The 26,277-nt window shown below is 45.4% G+C and overlaps 1 protein-coding gene across 1 annotated transcript; it reads left to right on the top strand.

The window, feature by feature from the left end:
* Positions 1–2,629: 2,629 nt before the first annotated feature.
* SIX1 (SIX homeobox 1) lies at positions 2,630–11,457 on the top strand. The gene is made up of 2 exons (XM_007433056.4): positions 2,630–3,247; positions 9,969–11,457. The coding sequence occupies exons 1-2, from the start codon at positions 2,688–2,690 to the stop codon at positions 10,261–10,263; spliced, it is 855 nt and encodes a 284-aa protein (XP_007433118.1). The 5' UTR covers positions 2,630–2,687; the 3' UTR covers positions 10,264–11,457.
* Positions 11,458–26,277: the final 14,820 nt, after the last annotated feature.

The following is a 26,277-nucleotide window of genomic DNA, read 5'->3' as shown; positions in this document are numbered from 1 at the left end:
TTCCCCCACTCCATAATTGCTTCTTAAACCAGGCATCTAAAAGAATAGCGGTGAGAACTGATGGTACTAGGTACAAATACAGGAAAAATGAAGAATTAAAACGCAGAAATTTATTTTTAATCCCCCTAATGCCGCTCAGAGTACAGGCTGAAGCCCGTTAAGTGCAGCTCTAGCTATGTCTCCTGAGAAGAAAAGCCCACTGAGTTCAGTAGGAGTTAGTTGCAGTGAATATAGAGTTACAACATAGGATTCATTTGCATGTTAGCTTATCCAGCGAGGTGGCATGCTAGCAGATTTTGGCTGATTCCAAGAAAATACAGGCATGGCAGTTGGATGGGAGGCTATCAGGAAACCCCAGAGCTGCTGGCTAGACTGGGAAGTCAAAAAAACATTCTGAAAAAAGCCATTTGGAGCAGTGGCAAACCATTTCTATGTGGGGGTTAAACAAACAAACAAACAAACAAACAGATGTGTCTAGGAATTGAGCTGCACTCAGAAAAGTCTGTCTTTTTTTGCCACTTTTTCTCCAGGAGCAAGCATAGTCTTGATCCCTGATTTCATTCTCATCACCTGCCTGTAGAGAGTGAGGGGAAATGACCTTAATGGAATTTTGCAAGAATCATTACCTAGGCAAAAGGGGCTGAAACATTTTTAAAGTCCAGAACAATGAGATAACATTTGGAAGCAACTCTGGCTCCCTGACTCACTGGAGTATAAGAAGGGGGAGGCAGGTACAACACAATCAGATTCTGTTATTGTAGCCAGTCCCCATAAAAGTAGTTAAGCTTTCCTGTGGAGTTCATTTCCTGGTCTGATCTATCGAGTGGGGCTGATACCATCTGAGAAAACCATGGCTGGCTAATCATCGCTGCTTGAGCATATCACAACTAGGTCCTCTAACCATAATGTTGGCTGAGTTCACACAACAGGGTAAGCCAAAACAAAACAAAGAAGTGTGGTCGTGGTGACTGACTCCAAGCTTCATGGACTTAAGAGTTAGACCTGGGTCTCCTTAGCCCTAGTAGTCCAACAATTTTAAGGGCTGGATTCCTGTTAATTTCCATCAGCTTTGCTCTGTCCATTAACATTGCTGTGACCTGGAAGCCCAAAGTGTGCGTGTTCAAAGGAGGCCAACCCTCCAACTTTTATGGCATTCATTTCCCCAGATATACCTGGGAAAGCTGCAGCTATATTGGGGGACACATCCCAAGGAGCACCTGGTGATCAGGCTTCTGCACAAGGAAAAAAACTGGGCCTGGCTGTGAGAAGGCAGGCAGGACCACGGCCCGAGCAGCCTTCTGTCTCCTGATATCCACCAGCTGGGAATTATGGGAAGAGAAGTCAACCAAATCCGGATGGCCCATGCTGGAGAAGGCCTCAAGGACATTATTCCTGAGTGCTTCTGCGGAAGCAGCATTGCCGTCCTTGGCTCTCTTAGGTACTGCTTGTGTTTCCAGATGGCAGTGCCAGCACAACCAGCACCTTGGTTCCTTCAAGGTCCACTAGTTTGCACCCAAAGGACTCTAGGAGCAGCGCTCCCCTCTCCCTTCCTCCCCTGCTTGGTGTGAGCCTCAGAGCCTAGCTTTGAAGATCAGAATCAAAGCTTCAAGCCATCAATCCTTCGATTGTGATGATTATTAATTTTATGATTAGGAAAATCTCCACCTCCAATCCTCTGAAGGCAAAGTTATGAGGCTCTTTTAATTATTTAGCGCGTACCATAAGCTATTCATCTGGGGCATCATTTATTCATTCACAACATTAAGGTAATTAAATATGAGCTCACCGGGAACGAGCGAGTCTTGAAAAGGAGGAGGCCGGTTGGTTGGTTGGCTGGTTGGTTAGATGGATGGATGGCCAGTGAAGAGATGGGCCGAGAAAAGGAGGGGGAAGAGAGGGGGTTGGTGAGCTGGCTGGCTGGGGGTGGGTGTTGGCTTCTTCTTTTAAAGTCTGCAATAATTGATTTGCACAGAATTTCGTTCCCCTTAGCTGACACTTGAGAACCGGCTCATCTTGCAAGGTCCTGACGTGTCTCCCTTCTGGGGGCAGATGGAGAGAGAGAAAAACCTCTAGCTGCTCCCTTTCCTTTTCCCTGGCAGTCAGTCGCTCGGCTCCAACCAGAGCGTCCGCGGCTTAGAGCGCCGAGCAAGCCCAGCTCCGCCGCAAGCCCCCTTCTGCGCCAGGCTGAGACGAGACTGCCTCGGGGCGGCCGCCTCCGCGCCCGCTCGCTCGCTGGCTCCCGCTGCTGCCGCTTGGACTAGGCGCGCGCTCCGATAGGCGCTGGAAGCGTCCAATCAGAAGAGCCCGGACACCGAGGCGGCTTTAAGCCTGGCTGCGGGAGGACCCCAGCAAAAGTTTCCCCGGCAGCAGGAACTCTCCGAGAGCATCCATTTCCTCGCCGCCGCCGCCTTCTGCTGCGCGGGGCAACGCTTCCTCTCCTGGGTCCGGCCGGCTGACTGGGGGCCCCCGCCCATTCCTTCGGGGCGCTCGGACGCGGCTCCCGCTTCTGCCGGGCCTGGGAGCAGCCGGGGACGGCGCCGCTGCTTCCCTCCGGCTCTTTTTCGGGACCCCCCCCCCGCCCCACTGCGTTCGGCCAGCTAAGCCCGCGGCGGTTGGGCTGAGGGGTGGTGGTGGCGGCGGCGGCGGCGGCGCAGCAGGAGCAGCAGCAGCAGCTCGGACCCGGAGCCATGTCGATGCTGCCATCCTTCGGCTTCACGCAGGAGCAAGTGGCGTGCGTCTGCGAGGTCTTGCAGCAGGGCGGCAACCTGGAGCGGCTGGGCAGGTTTCTCTGGTCGCTGCCCGCGTGCGACCACTTGCACAAGAACGAGAGCGTCCTCAAAGCCAAGGCGGTGGTCGCCTTCCACCGGGGGAACTTCCGCGAGCTCTACAAGATCCTGGAGAGCCACCAGTTCTCTCCGCATAACCACCCCAAACTCCAGCAGCTCTGGCTGAAGGCGCACTACGTGGAGGCCGAGAAGCTGCGGGGTAGACCGCTGGGCGCCGTCGGGAAGTACCGCGTGCGGCGGAAATTCCCCTTGCCCAGGACCATCTGGGACGGCGAGGAGACCAGCTACTGCTTCAAGGAGAAGTCCCGGGGCGTCCTGCGGGAGTGGTACGCGCACAACCCTTACCCATCGCCCCGGGAGAAGAGGGAGTTGGCCGAAGCCACTGGCCTCACCACCACCCAGGTTAGCAACTGGTTTAAAAACCGGAGGCAGCGCGACCGAGCGGCAGAGGCGAAAGAGAGGTGGGTTCTGCTTGTGCTTCGGGCTCTTCTGGGGACAAAGAGCTCGGCGGCCCCCAGAGCAGCTTTCTCGGGGAAGGGGCTTGGGGGCAGGTTCCGCTGAACTCCCGGGGATTTCTTTCGCCGCGGAGCCTTGCGCTGCTCGGCCGGGGTAGATATTGAGAAGAACTACCCTGTCACCGGAGCGTGGAGCGGTAACAAAATGAGGCAAGGTACGAGCGATCTGGACTGGCGTGGCGTCGCACAACCTACTGGGCTACAGCAGGTTTGGCTCGCTGGGGGCTTTGGGTAGCGAGAGCCCAGTCCCTGCGCTCCCCTCGGGCCCGTGTGCTCTGCAAAGCCAAGCGATTGGGGAACTCAGTAGGCCCTGGTGCGGCTCACCCTAGTCAGCGTGTTGGGCCGAGCCAGTTGGAAAGACGAGCCTTCTCTAAAGTTCTGTGTTCTTCTTCCCCTCGGCCGGTTTGCTAAGCAACGATTTCACCGCGCCTCCGTGCACCATTAACTTCCAAGGGATTAGGCCACAATCCTGCAGGTTGTTTACTTAGGTGCAAGTGTCCTATGAACCCAACAGCACTTCAGTTTAATAGCTGTGCCTGTAAGGAGGCAGATTAATTGTGTGGTTGACCCTGGTACCTTGAAAATCAGCGGGCCCTGAACTTTAATTGGAGGGAACTGCTAGAGCTCCATCTGGTGCTCTCCAGATGTGTGGAACTGTAGCTTCCAACACCCTCAGCTGGCCGGGAGTGATGGGAATCATAATCCAATAAGTAGGGTACACCAGGCTGGGGAAGGCTGGGGTACATGTTCCGTCCAGCCCTTGTTTCTGAGTTCGGAGCAGCACTGGAGAGGTGTCAGTTAATGGTATTTGCATTGTCTTTTCCCCCCACCCCATCACTCCTCCCTTGCCTGGGGACCCTAAAGAGAAGTGTTGAAATAATGCCTTTTGAAAGGCGATGGGATAATTCCGTTTTTCTTCAGGTTGGTGGGTTCAGTAGTGAGCACTCAGTCTTCCATGCGGGGAGAGAGGAAGAATGAGAGCCACCCCACCTTTTCTTAATGCCATCTCATGATAGAATGTAAACCTTTTCATAAGGGAAAGCAGCGCTTTCCCCCGATGGGTACTGCTCCAACACGCAGTGCAAAGAGGAGCTGTGCTTGGCTTGTTCTGGGAGGATCCAGCCGAGCAAAGCAGCCCCCTCGAAGGCCACCACATTGCCTCTTTGTAGCCCCCATCATCTTCATGCCCTTCACCTCTGGCATTGGTCCACTACTAATCTGTGATTCCTTCCCATTTTCTTTCCTAATTTTCCCTTTTGGCTCCTGTCACCTGCCTCTGGGTGCTGCCCTGTGGCTTCCTAGTCTTGCGCGGTTCTGGTGGAAATCTTCCTTTGGCAGCCAGAAGCAGTGGGCTGGAGGATTCCGTCTTTTTATGGCGATGGAACGTTTCTAGTAGGTCAAGGTCTCCAGCCTGGCTTCTTGTGCTCCAGACTGACATGACTTGAAAACCAAATATTAACTCCAGAGAGTGAGTTTGCAAGCCACCATTCCCTGATGATGGTGGTGGGAATGATGATTGGTATCATCAACATCATCATCAAGGAAGAAGGAAAGGGGAGGGGGGAATCTCAACCGCACATCCAGTTTAGATCTGGGGAGTTTAGAAGTTGCGAGAGAGAAGCCAGAAGGGTTGTTCGCCTCTGCTCTGCGCTGCAGCCTCCTGAGGAAGGGCGCCTCAGAGAAGGGCCATTAGATCTGAAAGGGGCTGCTTAGTGTTTCTGGCTTTTCAAGGCAGCTAAAGGTTAGACTGGGGAGGTCACCTCCGGAAAAAGCCCAGAGGCTTTTCTGGGGATACTTCCAGCCGGTGCTCCTAAGCCTGCTTTTGCGTCACTCCTGGAAGGGAGGAAGAACTCGGCTGACCTCCCCTGTGTCCAGAGCCTCCTCAGCCCTCTGTCACCTGGAAGGCGAGAGAGGGGATGTGGTCGAAGGCCCTGGTGTGGGACTGTCCAGCCGGCATCATGAGCAACCTGTGTGGGTGCTGAGAAAAAGGAGCTAGTGGCCAAGAGTCAGTGAGAAGGCGGCTCTCTTCCTTACAGCTAGAGCCATCCCTCAGTTAAATGGAAGTGCTTAACTTTAAGACGGTTTACATGTGTTTAGGATTAGGGTGTCAGTCGCACTGATGGGTCCCAGACCTTCCCCACCCAAGATCTGTTCAGAGATCTCCTGGCGAAATCCAGGGACTTCTATTTCCAGATCTTGCTCCTCTGGAGTGCAAAGCTGGGCCCAGAGTTATGTTCAATATGGTACCATTAGGCCCTGGGAGGGAGGAACAAGTGTATGTGGAGAGGTGGGTGGTGGGTGGGTAGAGGGCCGCCCCCCCAACAACCTTTGTCAACTTGATCTCCTCCAGATGTGTTGGGACTACAGCTCCCGGGGTTCCCAGGAAGCCCTAGCTGGGAATTCTGGATGTTGTAGTCTCTGCACATCTGGCTGACCCCAGGTTGAAGAAGGCCACCATGTCAATTGCTGCAGAAACAACGGCAAGGTCGGGGGAAGGGAGGCACGGGGCGTGAGAGCTCTGCTCCCAAACTAAACAGCAGGACTGATTGGATTGTTCAACTCATTCCACTGGGGGTTTCAGCTGCTGAAATTGCCAAGCGCAGCCTGGCAAGCAAAAACCTGAGAAACCGGGGATCTGGCATTGTACCACCAGGATCAGGCATAAAGTTACTGTGGCAGCGGCAGCGGTGGTGGGTTGGAGCCTGGAAGACAGGAAGGGATCTTGGTCTACCTCACCAGCCGTGGCTCTTTCGGTCTTTAGAGCTCCTAATCTCTACAGACTGGGTCACTTGGGGAAAACGCTCATGCCCTTCTCCTTATGGATGGCCTTTGGAAAATAGCCCCCGCCTTTCTTCACAACAATGAACGCGGATTGGAAAAGGCAATTTCCCGAGGGGACACAGAACTGCGCTGTCGCTTTAGAGGTGGCACTAAATGCCTTATTTCGGAAACGTTGCAGAACCCTCCTTTTGAAAATACATACTGCTCGTCTGTAGAAAGAATTCAGATCGATATCGTTTGGATAAGTTTGAAAGTCTTGGGCACAAACAAGTAGCCACATGGCTCTTTAGCAGAAAAATACAAAATGTTTAGAAGCAGAGAGGAAAGATGGTAGAATGTCAAATGTTGGGCCCGAGGTCCTTCGGTGTGCACACCATGGTGAAAATTTTCCCCGAATTCAGAGTAAACGCACGCATGCTTGGGCGGCACCCAGAGACATTTTTATATATAAATGCTAGTGTTTTCAAGGGTAGTGGATCAAGCTGGAGTGGGCCTTAATTTCGGAGTAAATAAAGTGAGTCTGGTGCTCCAGCTTTCTGTGTCTGGAAACATCACATTGCCGATATGGGCTAGAAATACACTGTTTTAATCTACGCATTTCACTAACAATCTACATTTTATTCATTGGTAAAGATGTTTTCACTTGCTCTGATACAGACACTCATTCCACACATTGGTATGCTCGTATGAACGGGGAGATGTAGGGAATGGAATCATAGAAACATGACATTCCACCATCTGACAACATGTTCAAGTCATACTGTCAAGTTCAGATTATTTTAAACCCAGATAAACTGCCATTTCAGCGTTGATTTTTCTGGAAAAAAACCCCAAACTGGATGAATATCTTATTTAATATTTTGAGATAGTTTTCATTTTTTTAAAATCCCATCATTAAAATGTGTTGCATTTTTCCCGGGCTCCCAACTCAGCAGACAGTAGCTTTGCTGCGTTCTGGGCAATTTAACATCTCAAGGCCCAGCAGCTCATCGCTAATGTCAGCCTCAATTGGGCTGCGACAGCTCTGTGCAGCCGTCTAAAGTGGCAACCAAACGGTGAAGCCGCGGAGAAAAAAAAAGTAAATCTCTCTGCAGAAGACCCGAGAACGTTTTTGCTTCTTTTTCTCCGAGTAGCCTCTGGGTTCCTGCTGGAGTCGTGGGCACGATCCAGCAGCTACACTCAAGCGCCTTGGGCTGCCATGCCTTGGGAGCAGGACTCGCTGGGCCCCGCACCACTTTGCAAGATTCAGATCCCTCCGGTGGCACTGGAATCGATGCGACGCCAAAGGGGCATCGCAGCCTGGGGAGGAATGGAGCCGGCAAAGCAGGACCATAGACCTTGGTCGCCACCCCTCCTCCTGCTCCCCATTCTAGAGGCAGATTGCACTGCGGCGAGAAGCCAAGCCCAGCCCTTAATTTCTGCACCTCTTTCTTAAAATAACCCCCACCTGCAAGGGTGGCATGGGCCGGTGGGAAAGATATGCCACGCGGAATGCGCCCCCAAAGGGAGAAGAATTCAGAGCCGCTGAGGACGTTCCGCACTCCTGAAGCGTTCCGTGTGATTCGTTCACCACCTTTTAAATGCCTCTTTGGGGAGCTCAATTTAATCGGACGCGCAACATCCCCACGTCCGGAGTGTGGCAGCCGGTCCTCAAGGGCACAAGCAGGGAAGGGAGGACCACCAAGTCACCGACTTCAAAAGGAGCGACCGGCTAGCCTTCCAGATTGTCTCCAAAGAAGCTCTCGCGGTCACTGGCCCCGCGGCTGGGCGACTCGGCCATATTTCCAAATACTTCACGTTTCCAAATTAGGTCGTGGGAACGGACCGTCAGTGCTTGCCGCTGCTTTCATCTCCCGCGGCTGCTCTGCATCTTCACCCGCGTTCAAAAGTCCTTAAACTGGAGTGACACACATCTGCCGAAAAATTAGGGTCCCTCTCCGCGGGGTTTGGGAGGAACCCGAGGAATGCAATGGGACTGCCTTCCAGCTAAACACCCTTGAGCTAGATGATATACACCCAGAATGTCATTTATGACCTACATAGTAAAGGCCGACTTCCCATTTTCCCCGTAATTAACTTTCCTAATGTAAGACCGACACTATCCTTGCCGTTTGGAGGGCATCGCATTCAGCTACGCAAGGCGGTCCTCGGAAGGATTTTACCGCCCGTCAAGATGTATTTTAAACTGATGACCGGTTGTGACACCCAAAGGCACAATTAGACCTCAGATCTACGCACATTCAGACGCCCGAATCAGTTCGGTTGAGGCAGTGAGACTTTCTTCTTGGTCGGCTGGCGAAATCCTTTTAGAAAGAGGGAGACCTTTCCATCCCTGACTGAAATCTCGGGATCGAGAAAAGTTCCTTGTTGCCCCTTCTGCGATGCTTTCCTTGGAAGTAGCTTCTTCTTAACCTGGAGGAGGGATTTTTTCCCCCCAGGAAAACGTTAGGGGGCTCAAAGTATAAAGGCAGGCATGACTCTAAACTTTCTTTGGTAGCATTCTATTTTTTTTTTAAGTTAATGGTATTTTTTTAAAAAATGCTATTTTTGTAAGTTATTTAATATTATACAGCAGTATGCCGTAAATGGCCATACCTTCACAAAAAGTCTTCTTTCTTACTGGAAGAATGTGTAAGTTATGTCTCACAGTGATTTCCAAAGGTCCTAGGTTGCAACTCTGTAATCAAATATCTGGGAATAAGATGCTAGCAGAACTTATTTCTAGGTACAACGCCCTGCAATGGGCTGAGGCTGGAACATAGGTGGAATTTCACTTTTCTTTTTTGAAAGGTGATTATTTCCTAGATTGGTTTCATAAATTTTATTAGTTTTAAAGTGTTTCCTTTGCCTCTTTTTCTTTTGCTTTGGTTCTTATGTTTTTAATTCAACTGCAAAATAATTTTGAAGCAATTCCCATTCCCTCAGTGGGACTCCCCTCCAAGACAGCTGCTTTAGGATCCTGGCAAATGACTCAAGGCTCTAGAAAGTCTGGCTCGGTGTTTAAGACAAGTTTTGTATTTTCATCTTGCAGACTGAAGTCATTTCCTCTTCCCAACCCTGAGCACAGGCATGCTGAAGTTAGCTTCTGCTGTCAATAAGATAGTGAAATAATAGAATAGATGTAATCAACACACTGATCAAGTACTAATTAGTACTAATATTAATACACTAATTAGGTTAAATGTCATATCATTAAAGTTCTCCAATTTCAGGAGGATTCATTTCCCAACAGAAGAAACGAAGAGAAATATGGGGTTTTAGGGACACTTTCACAAGGTGAAGGCTCTGAGATGGACTCACACTGACTTTCTAAACACATTCATGCAGTTTTCCTATGTGACAGCAAATTTCACTGAACACAGTATAACTTTATGTGAATTAAATCACAGAAGGAACAGCCCAATTCTATATGTCTTTCTTTGCAAGTAAAGGGGGGTGGGGAAGTGTCTTAGAGGGAAAAAATGTATTGCGATACCTGATGTTATCCTGTCTAAAATGGGTGGAATTTCTAAATATAAAATGTATTTTTGAGGAATCAGACTTTTGAAAAGTATAGCTACTCTAAGAGAGAAAGTTCCATCAAAGGGGTTTATTTCCAATGACTGAAACTTCATGGGGATCTGAGAATTACATTTACACTTAGCAGATTTGTTTCTTGTTCTAGGCACAAGGTGCCAGTTATGCATTTAGGTCAGCCTTCCCTAACCTATGACCCTCCAGATGTGTTGGGAACTTGCCAGGAATTCTGGGTTGTGTAGCGCCAATCTGTCTGGAGAGTTCTAGGTTGGGGAAGGCTTTTCTTCGATGACTATTCCACACACCCCCCCCCCCTTCTATAACCTGTTTGGTGCATGACTAATTTCTCCTTTCTCACCTCTCCTCCCAGAGAGAACACTGAAAACAACAATACATCTACCAACAAACAGAACCAGCTGTCCCCTTTGGATGGGGCCAAGCCTCTCATCTCCAGTTCCGAAGAGGAGTTTTCGCCCCCCCAAAGTCCGGATCAGAACTCCATTCTCCTGCTCCAGGGCAACCTGAGCCATGCCAGGAACTCCAGCTATTCCTTGACCGGCTTAACTGCCTCGCAGCCGGCCCACAGCCTCCAGCCTCACCAGCACCAGCTGCAAGAGTCCCTCCTAGGCCCTCTCACTTCCAGCTTGGTGGACCTGGGCTCATGAGTCTCTCTCCCCCCACACAAGGTGGGGCTTGTAAATAAGGGAACTGTGTCATACAGCTTTTCCCCCCCTTGTTTTGTTTTTCCAGAATGTTCCTGGTGATTTTTAAAATGACTTTTAAAAATTGCTTCTGAAATCATCCCGTTTCCATTTCTCTTTATGCAACACCTCTCCCTGTAAGCCATCTTATGGGTAGCCAAACAAAGAGAACATCCATCCTTAAATGCATTTGTGGGGCAACCCTTGGTGTCATCCCTCCATTGCATTCTTTTCAATCTTTCCTGAGTTGGAATGACAGATCCTTGCATTTTATTTAAAAGGATAGGAAGCATCACCCAGCCAAGTTAAGCACTTAGATACCATCAATTTCAAAGAGATTTAAGCACTGCGGATTTCAGAATGGTTAACTTGGGCTGTGTCCTATCTGTTCCTTTTGTTTTGTTTTGGTAGAGGAAGAAAAGAAGGCAAATATTTTATAGCAGACTCCTAAGCATCCTTGCTCAGAAATAAGGCCCATTAAAGTAAGTGAAGCTGACAAAGCAAAATCATGCATGTTTACCCAGAAGTTTACTGAATGGGGCTTATTCCTAAGCCCACATAGGAAGGTACCCTTACTTTCCACTAAGGATTTAGCGACATATTTTAATAGGTGGTGGTGGGTAGTTGGCTTGAATTTTTAGGGAATAAAGATGGGGTGTAATGTACCAAAAAAAATGAATTCTAAAAGGGAGATCTGGAGAGGGCAAATTAAGTTTACATTTTTCTTTTTGGTCAGGTTTAGATTTCTGGAAAGATTTTGAAGTAGCTTAAAAAATGGAAAAAATGATGCAGTATTAGGTGAAGAATGTTAAGTGCCTATGTCTTAATGCAGAGGTGTGAGCCCTTTATGTTAGATTAAAATTTTATGAGAGAGTAATTTCATGTCAGTCATTTTTCTGTTTACGGTGAATTTTGGAAATGAATCTGTGTGATTTTTTTTTTTTTTTATAATAGCAACAACAGAAGGTAAGATGTCCACTTACTTGGACATCTTTCATAATCCAGACTCTTTTTCTAGGTTTTATTTCTGTCTGTCTTTGTCCCTTTTCCATATAGTTTGGCTTGAGAAAACCAACTGGCAATTTGATTACCACTAGTAGCATGTGCTTTCATTTCCAGGTTTCTTGTACCCAAAGAAATCTAAATTAAACATGATAAGACTCATAAGACTCTTAATTTTATTTATAACTGGATAATAGTCAATTTGTATTCTCTGCTCCCCCCCCCCCCACTCTTCCTATGCCTGAAAGTCATTCAAGTTGGGGGCTAAATTTATTTACTCCAGAGGAATTTCCTTCACATTTCAATTAAGGGCTTGTACAGGAGGACTGGAGACAAGACCTCTTAAGCAGGCAGCTTCTTTTTTAGGCAAAGGAGTTTGGATATTTTCAAGATCTTCTTTATCTTTCCTCCTCACTTAAGACAGATGAACTAATCTCTATTCAGAGAGAATAAACGTTAATGCCCCCACTCTTTTCAGGCCAGGTGGAGCTTACAAAACATATGCAAGTTTTTGAATTTCCAAGAATCTTCATTAGGCAGTATGCTTTAAAAGGCAGAGCAGAGGAAATAGGGCTGGTGTTTGGTCCATATCTGTGGCAGGTTATAGTCTTAGCTGAAACTGGAATTCACAGTGATTTCTTCTGTTTGTTTATCCTGTTTTGAAATGATCTTGTTTAGTGAAGAGTTTGAAAACTCCAAGCCATGAGCACCATTTTGTAAACCTCCAGTTGGCCTAATAAAGGCACTTATGCAATATGGAATTTGGATTACATATGAAAACTGGAACATTATGCACATTGACATTTTTGCTAATCTTAATGGGGGAAAATTGAAAGCAATGGGTCACTTAGCAGGAGCTTAGCTTTAGATGGCAGTTTTGATTTACTGCATGACAAGACCCCCATCGTCTTTATGCACACGAGTCAACGTACTAAGGCACTGAACAAACCTATTCTCACACTATGCTAAGCTATAATGTGTTTGCTTAGGATAATACTCTGTGCTGCGAATCCTACAGTTTGGGGATTGTGGGAATATACTCAATTGTGATTTCATCAACAAACCTTGGCTTAGCATGTTGATACATTCTTCCAAGTAAGCACACATTGGAGGAACAAGTCTTTTTTTTTTTTAGCTGAATGAAAATAAAGGTCAAGGATGGACTGCAACTTTATAGCTCCTCTGCCCCGAGACTTGCTTGACCAACTAAGGTAGGAGAAGCTCCTGGGCAGAACTTCTCAGCTGGATGGAGGGAGGGGCTTTTCTTCTGCCTGGATCCTCAGAAAGGCCGTGTTTCTTTTTCCCCACCACAAGACAGCCAGCTAGGCCTGCTCCCAACTGAGCAGGAAGGCTCCCTGGCTGAAGCCTCAGTGTGCTTGGTTTGTTTTTGGCTACTTCTTGTGTTTGACTCAGTTATTATGGTACCTAGAGCAGGCCATGATGGCTTGAGCAAGGAACTGGTTTAAAAATGCTGGCTTAGCATTTTGCATGGAAGGTATGGAGCACTGAGAGGCAGTGAGAAGTACATCTGTGGGGGAGACTTTGCCTCTTCACTGGGAGATTTATTCCTCATTTTAGGAACTCACATTTCTCCCCACAGCAACATAGAGGAACTGGCACTCCAATAATGCTCTATTCAAAATGCACGCAAAGGTCCTTCAGACGGTTTTGACTCTTAAAGAAACAATGCTCATTATGGTCAGAGGAGGAGCTCCACAGTGCACATGGCCTGGTGTGATGAACCGCTGGAGACCGAAGGTGGCTGCGGCCTGGCCCAGGGGGAGCCATATGGGTCCAATTCTTGCACAGCAGCGCCCAACTGAGCCACAGGCCCTTCACTTGAGTCACATGCAGTGTGCGCACGCATGTGGGGGGGGTGTCATTTCACTGGGTTGCAGCATGATCCAAGCCATGTTTTACTCCAGAGTAAATCTTTGATGGCCAGTGGGTTTAATTCCTAAATTTTCTTGCCATGGGAGTGCAGCGACCCTCTTGGTATGTTTGTTCTTGGTGGAACTTTATTCAGGCCCCGGAAGACCCTAGGGCAGATGGGTCATTTGAACTGCCCCACCCCATCCTCCCCTCTCCTTTCCTCCTGCATCATTCTTGGGTCAATGCAACTTTTCTTCGCCCTCTCTCGTGGCCTTGGGAATCCCTGGCCGCGTAAGGGAGGAGCGGAGAGGCTCCCAACTACGCGGCACTATCTATTGGGCTTCTTTGTAGGATATTTTGGGTTTCCCTGCCTGAAAAGTAGCGATCCGAATGCTCATCTCCGACCCCGGACCCATTGCCCTGCCCAGCTGGGACGCCAGCAATTGCCTCCTGCAAGGCGTGATTCACGTCCTAACGCCCACCCTGGAGAATCATCGCGAGGCTCTGGACAATGACTTAGAAATAAGTTCTCTTCCAGGGCGGAGCCTTCATTCTTCCTGGTGCCTTAGACCGTGGGATCGCGGCCTCGCTGCCCGACTCCCCAGGAGTAACCCCTCTGCCAGCCGCCCAGTCCTTTTCGCTCAAAGACCCCCGGCGACCGAGGAAGCGCGCTGGGACTGCAGCCTCCTGGGCGTCGCTCGCCGCATCCTTTCGGTTCTGATTCCGCCCAGCGCCCCTGCCTTCGCTGTTTCTTTCCGAGCCCCCCCCCCCAGCCTTTCCCTACGGCTGGGGCCTGGAGCTCCCCTGGGGGCACTGAGTTTATTCTAAACCATGTTTAGGGGAAGGGAGACCCCGATTCCCACCTAGCCTGCCTTCCAGCCCGGCTTGCGATCTGCCCCGCCTCCGTTTCTGCTCGGGGCTAATGACCCGTATCTCCCCTGTTAGCGTTTTGCATCATTAAGTCCTTGTTTATCTAGTGGCTGCTTTGCTTACTCTGCCGGGCTCGGCTGCGGAAGAACGACCCGCTGCGGGAAAGAGGAGGGACCTCGTGTTAATCTGGCGCATTCTTCACGGCTTTCTTTCCGAAAGCACCGGAGTCATCCACAGGCGGCCCAAACGCAGCCTCCAATAGCCCAAGCGAAGCAGAACGGGCAAAAAAGGTGTTCGTGTAAACCCAGCTGGGTTGTAGTCTGAATCGAGCAACACAAACCTAAACCAATCCCCTCCCCCCCAAAAAACCCTGCCATCTCGAAAACTTATCTCCCGCCTTCCCTATGGAGGAACCGCGTGCCGGCTTTGGCTTTTTCCGCAACTGAATTGTCAATCCGTTTTCACATCTTGTCTACACGCGAAAAGCTGGATGGATCCTTCGCAGGCTCCATCGCTTGGTTCTCCCACAGGAATGGAAGTAGCTGGCAAGAAGGCCGGAAAAAGGATTAGGTCGCCTTCGCTCCGAGTCAGGGTGAAGATTTTTGTTTCGGGGGGAGGGGAGCAATTACGGCCGCATTGAGTCTACAAAAGGCAGCGGGAGAATATTCTCGCCTCTCAGGGAGTGAAAGAAATGGTGAGGAACGGATGAAAAAATAAGGACGACTTCTCAGTATCCCAAACTTCTTTGCAAGGTTCCTACAGGAGGATAAAGCTGATTCCTTAATATGGATGGTATCTCTCCACTTTTCCCATTTTAAATATATGTTAATTTCTTCCATTTGAAAATGTTAAATGCTTAATATTTTGCCTTTGACATTTGTGGAAAATGTTAAATGCTTAATAGTTTGCCTTTGACATTTGTGGAACTTAAGAAATGCTTAACTTTGGTTGGATCAAGCTTCATCAAAATACTATTGTGGTGATAGAATATTTTTACCATTATAAACCTTAATAATGAATGAACCATTTAGAGCTAATGTTGTTCCATTCTTTAAAAAATGGGAAAAAGGTCAATCCAGGAAACTACAGACCAATCACTTGGGAAAATCCTAGAAAATATCATCATGCGATGGATTTGCAAGCATTTAAAAAGTAACCAGGTGATTACTAGAAGCAAGCATGGTTTTGTGAAAAACAGGTCATGCCAAACAAATCTTATTGCTTTTTTTTTTTTTGACATGGTGACTAGATCAGTAGATCAAGGGAAAGCTGATGAGGAAGTGTACTTACACTTCAGTAAGCCATCTGATAAAGGTGACTATAGCTGGATCCTTGATAAAGTAGAACAATATGGGAAGGATGGTCACAATACCAAATAGGTTCACAGCTGGTTGAATAGCCATACCCACCATGTGGTTCTTAAGGTTCTAAGATGACATGGAGGCAAGAAGCCAATGGGGTACCTCAGGGTTCTATCCTGGGCCCAGTTCTCTTCAACATTCTCATAAAAGATGAGGGAATAGAAAGAATGCTCATAACATTTGCAGATGACACAAAGCTAGGGTGGATTACTGACTCTTCAAAAGACAAGCTCAAGATTCAAAAGGATCTTGATAGATTTTAACATTGGGCCCTATCCAACAAAATGCAGCTTAATGTTGAGAAATGTAGGGTTCTGCATTTAAATAAGGAAAAAAACCCAGATGTACATCTGTAGGTGGCATCTGTCATGGCGGTAGTACTTGTGCAAAGGATCTGGGTGTCCTGGTAGACTAAGCATGAGCCAGCAGTGTGCTGCAGCTGCCAAAAGAGTTAATGCAATCATGGGCTGCATCAACAGAGGTATAATGTTGAAGTCATGGGAAGTGAGTTCTACTTTGTGCTGCAGTATAAGAAGGGCTGTTACAGGGAATAGAATGCGGACTTATTCTCCATAGATCCTGAGGGTATGATAAAAACCAACAGATGGAAGCTTTACAGGGATCGACCTGTACTGTGAGAGCTATTAAGCAGTGAACAGCCTACCTCCAGAATTGTAGGTGGCTCGTCCCCTGGAGGTTTTCAAGCAAAGGTTGGACAGCCATTTGTCTAGGGTGGTATGAGAATTCCTGCCCATGGGGGTTGGATCACCATGGACCCTTCCAACCTTCCCACTATGATTCTATGAAGTCAAGTCAATCTTGTAGACCTTCACAGAATGGTGTTTGTATCCCTCTTTGTACAGGAAAACAGAGACAGTGTTGGCAAAGGTATGCAAGAACTGTTAGCAGGCAAAAGAGACAGTAAATTACATCTCAACCCTAGGAAAGGAGGGAGCATGAGAAGGAGACTGAAAATAACCCTGAGCTGATTCTGTATGGTGTAAGAGGGGACAGAGGAAAATTCTGTCAGGCTTTGAAAATTCTGTTATTGCACTCTACAACAATAGAGTTGTTGTAGGGTAGTCTTTGCGATGTCTATTTCCTGACCCAGCCTACCTTGAAGGGCTGACACTGGTTTACAATGGAATTTGCTTCCAGTGCAAATGTATTTATCTTTTGCCATGTAGTAGATTCATATCTGAGACAATGTCAGTTCCATTCAAAGTGAAATCAAAGTTCATGAGGTTGCTGGCAGTGGGGTTAACTGTCTGTGTTCATAGAGTACACTTAATCCAGGTCATATAAAGACCTAGCAGTTGGATTGACACTACAATCAAAGTTTGTTAATATCAATACTGGCTAGTGGGTTTGTGTGTGCATGCGTGTATGTATGTGGCTTAGCGTCTTATCTGAACCTAATGAATTTCGTTGGTTTATATGTTAACTCAGAAATCAGGTTCCATGTGTTGTGTGAATGCAAGCTGTGTACTTAATGGGGAGGAGTTTTTCTAAACTCAGGGGTAATTGTGCTCCTGACTAGTCCTGGGCTGTAATGGATTATGAGAATAACCTTGAGGAAAAGGAAGAAGAGCCACAGCCAAGACAACAGCCAGATAAGAGAAATCTGAGTCCAAAGCAGAAATGCAATTTGAGAAAACATCTTGGACTTGACCCTTCCTAGTTCTCTTTAGGATAAAGACGGAGTGGGGAGGCACATTCAGACTTGCAAGATTCTGTTCCTGTAACTCTATAATAAAAGTAGTATTGCCATTCATAACTTTGGTTTTCTTGTCTGGTCAACCTCAAATGACTGACATGGGCTGGGAATAACAGATTGCATGGTGCCTGATCTATTTTTTTTTCTTGAGAAAACTTTGTCTGCTTTCACAAAACATGCTAAACCATAATGTAGTTTGCTTGTTTGGGGTTGACCTGTTCTGGTTGCTGCACACTTCCAGCTGTGGGTCATTTAACAAAGCATGTGGTGTGAACATAACATCTGGGGCGAGATAGTACATTCTGAAATGGCAGTTTGTGGCATATGGTCTGACATTGAGCATTTGTCTCTTAAAATATGTGGCTTGTTGAATGCTTTTCTTTGCAGAGCATACTGGACCCTCAGGCCAGCAGATGAGGTTCCATTAAATCAAGATTTAATATTCACATTTAATGAGTTATAGTGACTACATCAGGGACAACACATTGGATCCCTAGGAAAGGCATGCTCTCATCCAGAGTTGGCCCAAGACAATTCCCTACCTGGGTGGGGCAGTAAATGCCACTCCCACAGCCCAGCCCAGCCCAGCCCAGCCACCTGACCTGTCAAGAAAGTGGTACTTTCAAATTATTTTGGTACAGAAGACAGGAAAACCCTGGCACTTCTTCCCTGCTTTGGCATTAAAACTACAATGAATTGAATCTTGATCTAGCCATACTGAGTATACCCACTCAAATTAATGGATTGCAATAAGTTTACTTATGGTCAAGCCAGCCTCCAATCCAAGAATCAATTCATACTGCACAACTTACTGTCTTTCTCAGGACAACAATCCCTGCATCCTGAGGCTGTTTACAATAGTTACTTCCCTGTTTTCTTTCCCTGAAGGTTTGGGTTGCATTAAGTCTTGTCTATTTACTTGTGTGCAAATGGTAAATAATTTTGTTGTTTTACATTGTGCTGCTGGAGGATGATGAAAGCTGTAATCCAATACACATGGAGGTCATCAGGATAGACACAGTTGGATCTACTTTACCAGCATTTATATAGCTCCACCAACTGAACCCCACTTACTTGGGAGTTCAGTGGGATTTATCCCTAAATATCACAAGACTGTAGATCTTATCCTACTGTTTTCCCCAGTTGCATAAGAAAAGAGAATTGAATTACCTCAATTAAACTGATTGGCAGCAGATTCAGGACAGGCAACCAAAACACATCAGTAAAGAAAAAGACTCCCTTGATTTGACTGCATGATCATGTCTATCCATTTTTTCTTGGCAAGAATATGGAAATGATTGGCTAATGCCTTCTTCCAGGAAGCGTTCTGGAAATAATTTGAGAGTGTAAAGATAGTACCTGTCTGCAACTCTTTAAACCAGCTATATCTTATCCTGGGATCATGGGGCTGTTCTTTTCAGCTACCATGTGATCCCAGAAAATGTGGGACTGCATTTAAAGGTTGTGAACAAGTCCTATGTTTGCAAACCTGTGTATTTCAATGCATTTATTTGGAAATAAATACAAAGCACTGCACAGCCCTACTACCCAGGTAGATACATATTAAAAGTAATGAGATTCCAAAGTCTATCACGAGCATTTATATATTATAAAAGATATTAGCTATGATAGATGGAATCTTCATAGCAGTATACTCAGGGAACAAAAATATTCCTTGCTTGAGGACCTCCTGGGAACTAAAGGAGGATTAGAATTTATGCAAACTTTTACATATGATTTCTCCAAATTACTCCAGGGAAGAAGGCTTTTTTCATCAATTTCTCAAAGGCAGGACTCTCCCTTAGTAGTGACTGCAGGTGAAAAAGCCCAATGGGAAAATGTTCATTTATGTTCCCTCTTTTCGGTTTTAATCAAAGTGTGGGAAGTCAGGGAGGATGCAGATCACTGGAGAGAGAATTATACAATAAAAACCAAGACATTCTCAGGCACCTCAAAGTAACCAGAGCAACACTCTACCCATGAGGATGCCACTGAAATTTGCTTCTCTTTTGAAATACTTTGTAAAACAACATCTCTTTGTCAAACTGGATCAGAACCATTATAAAAATTGCAAGAGCATTTCTCTACCTGGCTGAAGGTAAGCTCTCGCAGATGCCACCCACCCTCCCAATGACCTCAGAATTACTGGCTTTCAATTTTCTACCCAGCAACTTAAATTTGGTTTCAGAACTTCACAACTGCCACTTGTACATGTTTCTAATGCTGATGCACATCACGAGTGCTGACTCTACTCCAGCAATATCTAGTAATCTGTCTAGCTGACAAAGTTTATATCAGAGAGGCAGGTTATCATGCAGTTCACATGTCCCTTACAAGCCCAAATGTCTATTTCAGTTGTTCATGTAGACAAGTCTAATGCTCCATGGAGGCATAAGTATTCAACACTCCCAATGCATTCTTCTAATGACCGCCTGCTTCCTCAACAATGGACATCTCAATGACAGTGGAGGAATTGTCATTCTGGGAATGGGAAACTATCATATCCCAAGGTTTTGTATCTGGGTTGTGATTTCTGACTCATAAGGCTATGCTGTCCCTCTAACAATGGTTAAGGAATGCAGTGGGGTTCTTAAAGCCTTCAATATTTTGTGAGGCTAAACGAAATGGCCTTGGAAACTCCAGTGGTGCCATGATGATGCCATTGCTCACCCTCTAGTGACCCTTAGGAGGGCAGAAATATGGCTCTTGGCTGCCAGAAAGTCATCTACCCTGGAACACAAGGATACAACTTCCTTCTAGGGAGCACATGTGTGACAATTCACATTCCTATTGGGTTTCTACTCTCAAACCCCTTTTAAATAAAGATTTTTGGAGTTGTTTATCTCAATAGTTCAGTTATTTAATAACTTAAAATGGGGAAAGATAGAGTGCCTTGGCCCCTTTGCTTTGTGGTTCAACGAACTTCGGTTTAACTTACATCCTTGCATGTTTGACTATTTCTGTAGTTCATAATTGAAAGTCCTCCTTGCAATCCTTAAGTTGAGCTCTCTCTGAAGCCTCCCCTGTTCTCCTTTCCTGTCTTTGGTTAACTTCCTTCACTCTTGTTGCTGCTACTTTGATTAGAAAGCCCTGTTGGACAACAAGGATGTGTGCAGTTCAGCTTCTGGACTGCACTAACCCCAATCTAGTTAGGTCAGAAAATCTAGGTGACTGGAGCCCCCTAAGAAGGAGGACTTTTTTTTTTTAGAAAGCCAGGCAATGGAGAATGGGGAGGAATTAGGAGGGGTGCAGTTCAAGTGCTCTTGGGAAATTCAAGGGGCTGAGTCTTCTTCTATCTGCTGAAGTACTCAGCATATCTTGTGGGCATGGGTTCAGTTCCATCTATTCTGGTTTTCAGGCTTGGAGTGAGTTTGTGGATCCATGTAGCAAAAAAGCCATTCATGTTATTAAGAACAGACTTGATTCAACCAGCTTTGGATGTATTGAAAACTGGGAGGGGGGCTTCTTCCTTTCCATTTTGCCTTTCTACACCCAAATAATTGCAATGTATGTTGCATGCTGAGCAATTCCTTTCTTAAAGTAAAAGGATTTTTGTTTTCTTTTGGCATGTAAATCTAGTCCGTAGCATAATACACAGTAGTTTGAAAACAACCCTTTGGTCAAGACTCCAGGAAGCAATTTTTTACTCCAAGGATAATTTTGAAATGCCCATCTCATTAAATGGGAATAGCTATGCGCTGAAGCAAGGTTCTCCCAGGTTCTCCCAGAATGTGAATTTATGGCATTTAATGACATTATTGGGAACAAGTCTCATGGAAATCTTATGAACCAGGCTGCAATCTAATATTCACTTCCCTTGCCTGATACCAGTGTTCTATGCTCTCTTCTATGGAATTCATTCCTATGCCTGTTTACTCAAGAGTAAATTCAGCTGCCAGGGTCTCTGCCCAAAGGAAGGGTTGAGCTGGCTTTACAAAGGGCGGGAGGGTTGATTCTTCTTTTAGTTGTGTTTGCTTTCAGATTTCAGACTGTGATTTAAAATGCAAAGCTCTGCCACTCGGGTTGCTCCGACCCTGCCCAAACAGCTGGTCTCCACAAATCAGCAAGGGGAAGGGGCATTGTCCTGTGGCTGTTTGGAAAGTAAACATACCACTGCTCATTTTATACCAAAAACAAAGGGATCACCTTACACCCTCCCTCCACCTCCTGCTTTTTGTCTGCCCTTCCTTCTCCCATCCCATTCCTTTATTTCCACCCTCCAGGCAAAATGTTCTAAATGGCCTACTTCCTACATGGCAGAATGGATTCTGGAGACTATGACTTAAAAACGGCACTGATGAGGATGTTGTTTTCCTGACCTTTTTTTTATTCTGCTACCGCTGCACAGCAGTTTAAAGGTAAAGTTGAGCTCAGCTCCTTGTGATGAAGGAGAGCCTCCATGTATTTTTCTTGGCAACAGAACAGAAGTGGATTGCTACTGCTGTTTTCTGGGGATGCTTCTTCCAACTTCTTCCCACAGGTTTGGATTTGCTTGTGGTCTCCTATTCAAACACTAATCAGGTTGACCCGATCATAATCTTTTTGAGATCTGCTCACTGCTGCCACCTAACTGAACATGATGTTTTAAGACAGGGTGGCAGCCAGCCAGCTAATTTTCCGCGAAGCCCTCCTTGGGGCCCCGTGGACGGACTGCAGTCCTATATTGGCTTTCTTGCGTGTGAGTCACATCAAAGTTAATAGATCTTTCTTCTGAGCAGACATATATAGGACTGCACTACTAAGATTTGAATCCTTTTTCTAAGAATTCCCACCCAGTGGAGGGATTCAAACACAAGAAAAAAGCTTTCCTGCACAAATACTCTCACTCTCAGCATTAGGACTCTGTAATACTTCAGATGCAAAGAGGAAAAGGTACTTCTGAGCATAGAAAGACACTCTTGTAGCCCCTGCTGGCAACTCTTAAAAACTAGTATGGCTGTTCCCAGGGTTGCATGGCAGGAGAATCCCCGGAAAAGAAGCATTTGGTTTAAAAAGGTGCTAATAAGTGCACTCTTTCCCTATCAGATCTAAAATTTAAAATGTTGCACAGCCTAAGCAGGATCACAGCGTTCCCCAAACTGAAGGGAATAGATTGGGCGGGCTAATCTACCCTCATCCAGTCTGATACAATGCTTGGCAAGTGCAACTCAAGAATTAGAAATATGTGGAGAACTGTGATCACTCAAGTACATGATCTAGAGATAATGCATCAAGTGGAGAACTCCCCCTTGTTGGAAGTGTTCAGACAGGGTCTGAATAGCAACCTATTTGGGATGGTTTAGCAGATTCTTGTGCTGAACTGAGGTCCCCTCCAACTCAGACATATTATGATCCTAAGTCACAAAACAGATTTCATTGGTACATGTGAAGACTGGAAGAGCAACCATTTGTACGTTTTTGCAGAATATTCAACTGATGTTATTCCCTAGAAAGAAGGAGGGCCTTGCTTATGTTTTTAGAAATGTGCTATGTTTCAAAATACCCTTTAATGATCCTTTTAATATCAAAAGACATAAAGCTTTTCCATTAAAACTACTACGTGGAATAATGATTTTGCAAAGCTTTGAATATTTTTTAAAAAGGGACAAAGTGGGTATTTTTCAGCAGGAGAGTTTATTTGAATTCAGAAAATAAGGACTGTAGCTTATATGTTCTAGGGTTTAGTGCATGTATTTGGCATCTGAAATTAAAAAAGACCTTGGGCAGTAGGTTTAAGGGTGACATCTTTCTCTGCCAGACATCTTGAAGACAGAGTCTTCTTTCTCCCAGGTTCTCTAAGGCAAATCTGAGCTGCAAGAAGCAAACTAGAATATTCCTGACCGAGGGCCATCCAACCTTTTCAGGGTGGGCAGCTTTAAGCTGACAGAATCTTCTCTGATAAGGTGAATGAAATTGGACCAAAGGTAAATTAAAATTGACCTAGAAGTCAAACACACACACATATATTAATCCCAGAACTGAGCTCACATGTAAGTTCTCTCCTTAACTCTCCCCACCTTTCATTTCGGTAGGCTTGTCCAGGGACAGAGGATTCTTTGTTTATTGCTATTTTTGCATGTAGCAGAAGCTGAATTCAAAGTAAACACCAGGTAAATTTCATTAAACCACTCCATCTATAGCATGGACCCTGCTAAAGATAAACTAGAATTAAAACATACTTTATATGACAAATTAATTCCTTGATAATATGCTAGAGAGCCTTTTTCAACTTGTCCCTTTCCAAATGTTGAGATAGGATTGCTAGGATCCCATTACCATGCTGGCTGCAGTCGCAACACAACAGGAGGGTGCCAGGTAGGGCAAGGTTGTGCTATAGCCAGCCATGAAACTATCATTGGTTACTGATCATGATGGCTAATTATTATGTCCATTATTGGGGATGGTATGTCTCTATTTCTGGGGAACAGAGGAAGGATAATACTGTTGCTTCCTGCCTTGTTTGTGCACCAGTATGAGATTTTTGCCCTCGCCCATGCAGCTTTTCTTATTTGTAGGCATATATCTTCAGGTTGCTTCAGAGCAGATGTGGTTCAAAATTTAGCTCTGCAAGTCCTAATAGTATTTGAAATTAAAAACAAAGAATTTGAAAAGTATACAGGAATATTTACAATTGAAATTTTGCAAAGGAGGTCTGGGTAGATGAAGTTTATTCTCCCTTCTCTGTTCATTTCAGCTGTAGGCAACCTTAACCTGGCCTCTGTTTCAAATATTGTTTCAAATACAAACAGCTTCTGGAGATGTTTACTTGCAAGGGGGACATTCTGTTGTGCTAAAAGGAACTTATTCCTGTATTTGCAGCCATCCAAACTTTCTGCATGCAAAAGTCTGATGAGTTCAACATGGCTTATCATTCCTTCCCCCTCCCCCTTAATACCCCTAGGATCGTAGCTTTATTAAATGTACTTCAACAGAACCTCAGCTGGGCCTGACTAAGAAGATATGATCTAGGAAGATACACATGGAGTGCAGGAGAGAAAGGTGCTGAAGAACATATTTGAGAATATTCAAGTCCCTGTCAGGTTCAGTCTCTACCCCAAAAGGAGCTACTTATATTATGCAATTTCCAGCTCATTTCTTCTCATCACTAAAGACCTCACCTGAAGGATGTAGGTAAGTTACCTTTGGGGATAACTTGAAAGTCACCTGAGAACTTTTCATTCCTCAGTTTGTCCTCTTTTTTTAAAACTTAATATCTTTCCTCTCCCACAAAGGGGGGGGGGTGTCAGACAGCTTATTTCATTACCTCCCTCCTGCCTTCCTCTCCCTGACATATTTCACACTATGTTGTTCATCCAAAGAAAGAGCAAGGGGGAAATAGAGAACAGTCAAGAGATTAATTCTACCTGCTTCCTCCCCCTCTTCCCAGCAATCACCTGCTTAGAGGGGTCACAAATAGTAGGTAGCTCTCTCTGTCTCCAGCTCTGAGAGACTCATTTGTTTGGTGACAGCTGAGTGACAAGGCCTGAAACCTAAGCTCCCGGCTTAGCTTGATGTGTGGATAAAAAACCCTGGATGCGTGCTTCCCCCACCAAACATTTCAGGAAATGAAAGTTGTAACAGGATCCTGGTCCACCTCTCCCAGCAGCCAGTGCACAGAGAGACACAGAAAGCTCAAAGAAATGGATGTAGATTCAGTTCAGATGAGACATGATGGAAAGAAAAAGGAGAGGCTGAGATACCGGGAATGGCAGGTCCTCCTCTTTTGCCGAAGTCCTGGTTATTAGAAATGCTTATTCTGATGTACTCCATTTGGTGCTTTAAAGTGATGGATGGAAGGTTCTATAGAAAAATGCAGTGACTCAAGAGGATCAGTGCAAAATGTGCTATTGTAGGTGGGGCTAACACATTTGAATTAAGGTAGAAGGGTTTTTTGGTATCTCCCTGCTGCCATCTAGTGATCACCTGGAGTTTTGCAGCCCAGATATGATAACCTTAATAGTACCCCTCTTCTTTTTTTTATATATATATAATTTTTATTGAAGAAATTTTTAACATAGTAAAACCCATAAAAGAAAATAAAAAAAATAGTAAATAGTGAAGATAGAAAAGGAAAAGAATGTTTATAAAGAAGCGGCTTCTAGCCTTCTTGATAGCGGTTATAAATACATTTATATTTTGCTCTCTCTCTGTCAACCTAATGGTAGGCCTTGTACTGAAAATGAGCAGCAGTGATACTAACAGAAGTGCTCAGGGGAGTGCTCCAAACAGTGCATGGTGACTGGATTTTGCTGCTATCTAAATTTCCCACAATGCCCCTGACACAGCATTGCTCTGAAGCAGCCTTCCACAGCTAGTGGACCCACCAGACGTGACTTCAGCTTCTAGAATCCTTCAGCCAGCAAGGACAGAACACATTTAAAAAAAACCGCATGATAAAAATGGATGCAAAACTTTAAAGAAACGATCACAACACAACAATGGGAAGAATTATGGACCAAATCCATAAAATTTATTCTAAGCTATACCCTAAAAGAAAACTGGTATAAAGTGTTTTACAGATGGTACACAACTCCATCAATAATTCATAGATAAATCATACAGTAACTAATGTTGGAAATGCCACGTAATAGAAGGAACGTTTTACCACATGTAGTGGACACGTAAACAAACTCAAAAGTATTGGAAAGCCATACATAGTATCATCTAGATAATTTTAGAAATTACATTTGAAATGAAATCACATTTTTACTAGGTATAATCCCAGAATACATTAACAAGAAACACCATAATTTACTGAGATACACGCTTACGGCTGCAAGGATAAACTTTGCCCAGTACTGGAAGAAAGATGCAACACCGACAATATCTGATTGGGAAAATAAGGTAATGGAGAATACCCAGCAATGGCAAAACTAACAAGTTATATCCACAACAGAAGTTTAACCAAATTCAAGCAAGAATGATTTCCTTATACACAATACATCATGCAGCGAGGCAAATACAAGTATGGTTTTTAAGGGGGTCTAAATGTTTATAAACTCTGTGAATCAGAGTATAAAGAAGGGGGAAGTTAGAAATTAAATACCTATTTACTTTTTCCAAGCAGCTCTTTCTTTTTCTTTTTTCTCTTTTTTAACAATTATAAATAACAATACAGTGGGGACTTTAATATTAAGCATTAAATATTAAGCTCAAAGATTGAAACTTTTCATATTA

Source organism: Python bivittatus, unplaced genomic scaffold (assembly GCF_059951505.1).
Source record: "Python bivittatus isolate LINGU-HERP-01145 unplaced genomic scaffold, Pbiv_v1 ctg000580_np1212, whole genome shotgun sequence".
Taxonomy (NCBI): Eukaryota; Metazoa; Chordata; class Lepidosauria; order Squamata; family Pythonidae; genus Python; species Python bivittatus.
Note: the sequence above shows the minus strand (reverse complement) of the source record. Positions and strands in the feature narration are given on the sequence as shown.

Coding starts and splice junctions, on each gene's coding strand:
- SIX1 (XM_007433056.4), top strand. CDS start 2,688: ATGTCGATGCTGCCATCCTTCGGCTTCACGCAGGAGCAAGTGGCGTGC. Junction 3,248..9,968: donor GCGGCAGAGGCGAAAGAGAG/GTGGGTTCTGCT, acceptor CTCTCCTCCCAG/AGAGAACACTGAAAACAACA.